The sequence below is a fragment of the Puntigrus tetrazona genome, chromosome 20 (assembly GCF_018831695.1).
Source record: "Puntigrus tetrazona isolate hp1 chromosome 20, ASM1883169v1, whole genome shotgun sequence".
Taxonomy (NCBI): domain Eukaryota; kingdom Metazoa; phylum Chordata; class Actinopteri; order Cypriniformes; family Cyprinidae; genus Puntigrus; species Puntigrus tetrazona.
Window position 1 is genome coordinate 21,276,787 of NC_056718.1, and position 7,500 is coordinate 21,284,286.

Genomic DNA, 7,500 nt, shown 5'->3' on the forward strand with positions numbered 1-7,500 from the left:
CTTCCACCTGTACTGTGATATGATATTGACCTCACTGATCGTGTGATGCATGTGTTATCAGGTGGATGACTACCACGGCTGTAAAGTTGCTGACCCGTATAACTGGCTGGAGGATCCTGACAGCGAAAAAACACAGGTCGTCTCCACATGACAGCTCCTCTGAAAGAGCATGTGAATCACGATTCTGCGTAACCGAGATGTGACTCTGTATGTGTGGCGTTTTTGTTTCCGTCAGGCGTTTGTGAACGCTCAGAACCAGCTGACCCTGCCGTTCCTGGAGCAGTGTGAGGTCAGAGACATCTTTAAGGACCGAATGACTGAACTCTACGACTACCCCAAATACAGCTGCCCCTTCAAACGTGGGGACAGGTGAGAGGCGAACTAACACCGATAATAACCAATTAAACTGTTAGTGTTTAGAGCAATGCACTGCAGTTCGAATAAGCTTCAAAAGTGTCAGATGTTCCTTGAGATGAGGTTTTGCATCTTCTGGTTGCTTCTCCAAGCATATGCACAAATTAAAGTCAGTCAAAAGTTTGGATTCTGTGCTTACCAAAGCTGCATTCATTTAAAAAAAACAACAACAGTAAAACAATATTTTCCGAAATATTTTTACAATTTAAATAATTGCTTTCTACTCGAATATGTTTTAAAATGTCATTTGTTTCTCCATTCTGCAGTGTCAAAATCTTTTAGAATTTAATATTGATTTTCAGTTATTAATAACGTTTGTCATTATTATTATTATTATTTTTATTAATGTTGACAACAGTTGTCCTATTTAAGATTTTTTTGGAACTGTGATCAATTTTTTTTCAAGATTCTTTGATGAATTTAAAGTTTAAAACAATAGCACTATTTTGAAAAAAGAAATATTTAGTAACATTATAAATTTCTTTACTGTCATAAATTTACTGCTAGCTGAATATTTTTTTCATTTTAGTATTTTTTTTATTTTATTTTACATATCCCCATCTTTTAAAGGGTAATATATTACAATTTCTACAAAACTGTTCCACAAATTATCAAAATGAACAATAATCAGAAATGTTTCTTGATCTGAAAATCACCATATTAGACTGATTTCTGAAGGATCATGATCTATATTACTGTTTTTGTTTATTTAACAAATAAAATAAATGCAACCTTTGTGAGCAGAAAAGAGTCTTTCTAAAACATCGGACAGGACGTATATGTTTAAACTAATAAATGTTTTTTTTTAAATCTTCTCCTGAAGGTATTTTCACTTTTACAACACTGGTCTGCAGAACCAGAGTGTTTTGTACATGCAGGAGAACCTCGAATCTGATCCCAGTGTGTTCCTGGACCCAAACACCTTCTCGGAGGACGGGACGGTTGCTTTACGAGGTGCTGGATGTTTCTGTGTTTGTTTGATGCAGTGTGTATCGCTGTATTGACCGTCAGCTAAGGCTTGCAGTTTATTCTCAGGTTATGCGTTCTCTGAGGATGGCGAGTACCTGGCGTACGGCACCAGCGCGAGCGGCTCTGACTGGGTTGAGATCCGGTTCTTACGCGTGGACGGCGCTGTACTTCTGGAGGACCGACTGGAGAGGGTCAAATTCACCTGCATGTCCTGGACTCATGACGGAAAGGGACTCTTCTATAACTCTTATCCTGAGCAGGAGGGCAAAAGTGACGGTAAACACACAAACAAACACACATGACTCACAAATTCACACAGTGTTAGGTTAGATATGTACACACTATATTAGCATTTTTTAATATTTTGTATTAGCATGCAGTTTTATATTTTCAGTTTTCAATTTTATTTTAAACTTTGGTATTTTCATGTGCTTTTGTCAGTTTTTATTAGTTTTTACTGTTTAGATTAATGTGATCTCATCACTTGAATCTAAAGTTTTGTTTGTTTTTCATCTAACGTTTCCATATTTTAATACTGTGTTAGATTATATATATATATATATATATATATATTATATATATATATATATATATATATATATATATATACACACAGACACAATTATTTATTTATTTACTGTTTAATTTCAGTTTTAGTACTTCTGTAATCCAAAAATTAAGGGAAAAATCAGTTTAGGTTTAAATTTTTTTCTAATATTTCTATATTGTATTTGAGGTTTTGTAGTATTATTCAAGTAATATTTTATAATAAATACCATTTTTTTAATATTTATTTTGATCATTATTTTACTTTCATTTTAGTTTTAGTCGTTTTAACAGTTTAAACTTATTTTCTTTCTAATATTTAGGTTTTTCATCTATTTATATTTTTCATTCACCAAAAATGTGTTAATGCTATTGTTTTTGTTGTACAGCATTTATTACTTTGTTAATGAATAAAAATGCAACCGCTCATGTCAGCTTTCAAGTTACTCGTGTGCACAGAAAGTCTTGTAACTAATTGAAATGCTTGCAGCGAGGAACAGGTATTTAAGTCATAATTTATAGTCATAAATTATTCATATAAGAAGTATTTATAAGGTATTTAAAAAGAGGTCTGTGAAATAATATTAAAAGATACCACTTTTACTTTTAATGATGTACTAGTAAATGTTTAAATAAACATTCACTGAGATTAATAAGTGCTTTAGGGGTATTTTACATAGTTTATGTCAACTAATGTGGTTATATGGAACCTTACTGTAAAGTGTTTCTGCGTTAGTTTCAGATCTTGACTAACGTCTCTCTCTCTCTCTGTCTCTCTCTCTCTCTCTCTGTCTCTCTCTCTCTCTCTCTCTCTCTCTCTCTCTCTCTCTCTCTCTGTCTCTCTATCTCTCTGTCTCTCTCTCTCTCTCTCTCTCTCTCTCTCTCTCTCTCTCTCTCTCTCTCTCTCTCTCTCTCTCTCTCTCTCTCTCTCTCTCTCTCTCTCTCTCTCTCTCTCTCTCTCTCTCTCTCTCTCTCTCTCTCTCTCTCTCTCTCTCTCTCTGTCTCTCTCTCTCTCTCTCTCTCTCTCTCTGTCTCTCTCTCTCTCTCTCTCTCTCTCTCTCTCTCTCTCTCTCTCTCTCTCTCTCTCTCTGTCTCTCTCTCTCTCTCTCTCTCTCTCTCTCTCTCTCTCTCTCTCTCTCTCTCTCTCTCTCTCTCTCTCTCTCTCTCTCTCTCTCTCTCTCTCTCTCTCTCTCTCTCTCTCTCTCTCTCTCTCTCTCTCTCTCTCTCTCTCTCTCTCTCTCTCTCTCTCTCTCTCTCTCTCTCTCTCTCTCTCTCTCTCTCTCTCTCTCTCTGTCTCTCTCTCTCTCTCTCTCTCTCTCTCTCTCTCTCTCTCTCTCTCTCTCTCTCTCTCTGTCTCTCTCTCTGTCTCTCTCTCTGTCTGTCTCTCTGTCTGTCTCTCTGTCTTTCTCTCAGGCACTGAGACGTCCACAAACCTGCACCAGAAGCTGTACTATCACGTGTTGGGAACCCCTCAGTCTCAGGACGTCCTGTGTGCCGAATTTCCTGATCAGCCCAAGTGGATGAGCGGTGCTGAGGTAACAGACACACACACAGATGGTGCATCAGTTCTCATTGACTTATGAGGTGAGTAACGTGTGTGTGTGTGTGTGTGTCTTTACAGGTGTCTGATGATGGCTGTTATGTGCTGTTGTATATCCGAGAGGGCTGTGACCCCGTCAACAGACTGTGGTACTGTGACCTGAACGCCGTGCCGCAGGGAATCACTGGTACAGGCGCACATAATCATTAGTATTCAGATGAAAATGCTTGATTTCTGCTGACAGGGTCTCATTTGCATCTTAACGATGACAGGTTTGTTGCCGTGGGTGAAGCTGATCGATAACTTCGATGCAGAGTATGAATACGTCACAAATGAAGGTAGCGTTTTCACTTTCAAAACCAACCTGGACGCTCCTCAGTATCGACTCATTAACATCGACTTTGCCCAGCCGTGCATCAGCCAATGGAAGGAGCTCATTCCCCAACATGACAAAGACGTCGTCGGTGAGCAGAGATGCTGTTTTAATCAGAGTTGACTGTATTTACTTTCTCAAGGACTGTGTCTGGTCTTTTTGTACATAATTCTACTGCAAGTTACTGTAAGAAAACAAAGATTGATTTTCATGATCTCATAATCAAAATATGACTTTATCCCTTTTACATTTCCCACAGAAATATGTCACATTATGGAGTTTAAATTTTGCTAATTCATTAAAAAAAAAAGAAATTATATTTAATTTATTTCAATTAGTTGATTAAAAAAATTATGTATTATTATTTATGAGATTTGTCAAAACGTTGAATAATTAACAACTATTTTTAATGCTTTTGTAACCAGTCTTGCATATTCACAAAGGATGCCTTTATTTGATTAAAAAAATACAGTAATATTGTGAGTTATTACAGTTTAAAATAACTGTATTCTATTTTTATATATTCAAAAATGTAATTTAGTGATGTAACCTGAACCTGACATTTCATCACCATTACTCCTGTCTTCAGTGTCACTTGATCATAGTGTTCAGAAATCATTCTAATTGCAAAAACAAAAAATATAACTCAATTTGTAACAAATTTTTTTTCATGGTGCAATTAGTTTCAGTCAAACTACAGTTGAGTTATTTTGACTAGGTAAACCCACCACCCCCCATGTATGTGTGTGTGTGTGTGTGTATGTGTGTGTGTATGTGTGTGCATTATTGCATGCGATTTTGATTTTTCAGATTAACGCGTTAAAATATTTAACACTATTAGCGCAGGGATGGGACTACGCCACCCTACTCACAACTGCAATAATAATAATATTGAAAAAACGGAACCATTTTTTCTCTTTATCTCTCTCTCTTTCAGTGTTTGCTACCTGTACATACTCCAGGTTCCTGTTTGTGTGTTTCCTCCATGACGTGAAGAACGTGCTAAAGATGTTTCATCTGTCCTCGGGGGAGGAGATACGCACCTTTCCGCTCGACGTCGGCTCGATTGTGGGCTTCACCGGGAGGAAGAAAGACTCGGAGATCTTTTACAGCTTCACCTCGTTTCTCTCTCCAGGTCCGTCAAGGAATGAAGAACTGTGGCCCTTAAAGGGACAGTTCGAACGAAATCGCAAATTCTGCTATTGCTTATTCACACTCCAAATTGGTTTCTTTCTTCTGATTGCAAATATTTTAAAGAGGGCTGATAAACGGGTAACAGAAGCCATCGACTAATATGGAAAGCATACAGTCAATGGGTACTGTCCATTTTTGGTTACCAATAGTGTTCAAAATCTTTTCTTTTGTGTTAAACAGAAGAAAGAAACTCATTCAGATTGATGAAATGATTTAGAATAAACATTTTTGGGTGTACTTTTATACAGGTAATGTTGCAACTGGTTTGTATTGAATGACGTGTGTTGTGTTTTCCTGCAGCGATCATCTATCACTGCGATCTGACTAAAGAGCCTCTTCAGCCGCACGTCTTCAGAGAGGTCACGGTGAAGGGCTTCAGTCCCGCTGACTATCAGACCACTCAGGTACAGAAACGCACTCGCAGACGCTTCATCTTGTGTGTCTGCACTACGACTGCCTTCACTTCGTGTCTGCTTGTTTCTCACAGGTGTTTTATCCCAGTAAAGACGGCACCCAGATCCCAATGTTTATTATCCACAAGAAAGGCATCAAGCTGGACGGTTCCCATCCTGCCTTCCTGTACGGATACGGAGGTTTCAACATTTCCATCACACCTAGCTACAGGTACAATACAAACCAAACACACACACACTCCACTGATCTGTGACACGCATCCTGTTCTTGTAAGCATCTGTCTCTCGTCATGTGCGTTTCAGTGTCTCACGGCTGATATTCGTCAGGCATCTGGGAGGGGTTTTAGCTGTTGCCAATATCAGAGGAGGTGGAGAATATGGAGAGACGTGGCATAAAGGCATGTGACTTTAATTCTGGAACTCTACAGATGATAGAATATTAAGGCTTCCAATTTTTTTTTATGGTATAATTTGGGGGTGAGTGATATTTGTTTTTTGTTTGTAAAAAAAATGCACTGAATTGATTAAAAGTAGAGCTAATTATACTTAAATGTTTCCATTTCTCAAAAATTACATTCACAAATGAAAATATGCATCACGATTTCTACAAAAATAGGAAGGAGCGCAACTGTATTCAACATAAAAAATGTTCTTGAACAGCAAATCCTGAAGGATCATGTGACGCTGAAGACTGGAGTAAGGATGCTGAAAATTCAGCTTTACTCACAGGAATAAATTGCATTTTAAAATGAAGAGTTCATTTGCAAAAACCGATGACTCCGTTTTTAACCATTCTCAAAAATCGTGTTTTTTCAGTTGCGCATTCCAATTAATTTCAATCCTGAGTTATTTTGATTGGGTAAAAAAAATGTATGCCCCAGTTATGGTTGCATTGTATGTGTAGTATGCATTTGAAAGATATACATTTTAACATTCTGTTGCATGTAATGGAATCCGTCTATTTCGTCTCTCTTCCTGTGCAGCGGGGATGTTGGCCAATAAGCAGAACTGTTTCACTGACTTTCAGTGTGCAGCTGAGTATCTGATAAAAGAGGGTTACACTTCCCCCAAAAAACTCACCATCAATGGAGGCTCAAACGGAGGGCTGCTCGTGGGTATGACACACACACACACACACACACACACACACACACACACACACACACAGGTTTGTGTTCTCCTGGTCCTGAATCCTTACTCTCTCTTATAGCGGCGTGTGTGAATCAGAGGCCTGATCTCTTTGGCTGTGCTGTGGCTCAGGTCGGCGTCATGGACATGTTAAAGTTTCATAAGTTCACCATCGGACACGCCTGGACCACTGATTTCGGCTGCTCGGAAATCAAAGAGCAATTTGATTGGTTAATCAAGTAAGTTTACTTTTCCTTTCAGTGATGCACAGATGCAGTTAGTTTACTACTTTTTAACGAGCTGCAGATTCATCTGAGACATAACTGCATTTCAGTTAAAGCAGCACAGACATTCTGTTACTGTGATTTTAACCCCATTAACAAAGGTAAAATTATTAACATCAGCAAGTGGCTTATTGATTTTATAGAATGTGGCAATAGCAATATGGATAAAATGTTTAATGCACTTAGTATATCTTAATCTTAGGTATTTGTTTCCATTGCTTATAATATACACTATTATTTTTGTTGACTAAAAGTGTTTAGTTGATTAATTAAAGTTAAAATAACATTTTAAATTTTAAATGAAAAATGTGGCCTTGGTAACTACCTGAATGTTAAAGCTAATTCTAAATATGAATACATACTACAGTAATATTTAAATACAATAGCTAAACTTAATATAATACTGATTATACTCCTATAATTTTTAAAACTGCAGATCCACCAGCGGAATATTTTGCATTGAAATATTTCTTATTTACAGTATAGTATATGTATGTATTTATGTGTATGTATGTGTGTGTGAATGTATAATCAGCATTTAAAGTGGATCAAAATAAGTTTATCAAAGTTGTCCAAAGGCAGGAACGTGTGTTGTTTTGGTTTTTATTATTATCAAAAACTGTTTCCGACTCCAAGCCT

The 7,500-nt window shown here is 37.2% G+C and overlaps 1 protein-coding gene across 1 annotated transcript in view; it reads left to right on the plus strand.

Moving 5' to 3' along the window:
* Positions 1-7,500, plus strand: part of LOC122325408 (prolyl endopeptidase) — a 10,596-nt gene that overhangs the window by 1,137 nt on the left and 1,959 nt on the right. Inside the window, exons 2-14 of the mRNA XM_043220451.1 lie at positions 62-136; positions 236-369; positions 1,238-1,368; positions 1,450-1,659; positions 3,343-3,464; positions 3,551-3,656; positions 3,742-3,933; positions 4,780-4,977; positions 5,337-5,440; positions 5,524-5,660; positions 5,753-5,847; positions 6,433-6,564; positions 6,660-6,816. Of these exons, the coding sequence (XP_043076386.1) occupies positions 62-136; positions 236-369; positions 1,238-1,368; positions 1,450-1,659; positions 3,343-3,464; positions 3,551-3,656; positions 3,742-3,933; positions 4,780-4,977; positions 5,337-5,440; positions 5,524-5,660; positions 5,753-5,847; positions 6,433-6,564; positions 6,660-6,816 (1,793 nt within the window). The remainder of the gene's footprint in view (positions 1-61; positions 137-235; positions 370-1,237; positions 1,369-1,449; positions 1,660-3,342; positions 3,465-3,550; positions 3,657-3,741; positions 3,934-4,779; positions 4,978-5,336; positions 5,441-5,523; positions 5,661-5,752; positions 5,848-6,432; positions 6,565-6,659; positions 6,817-7,500) is intronic.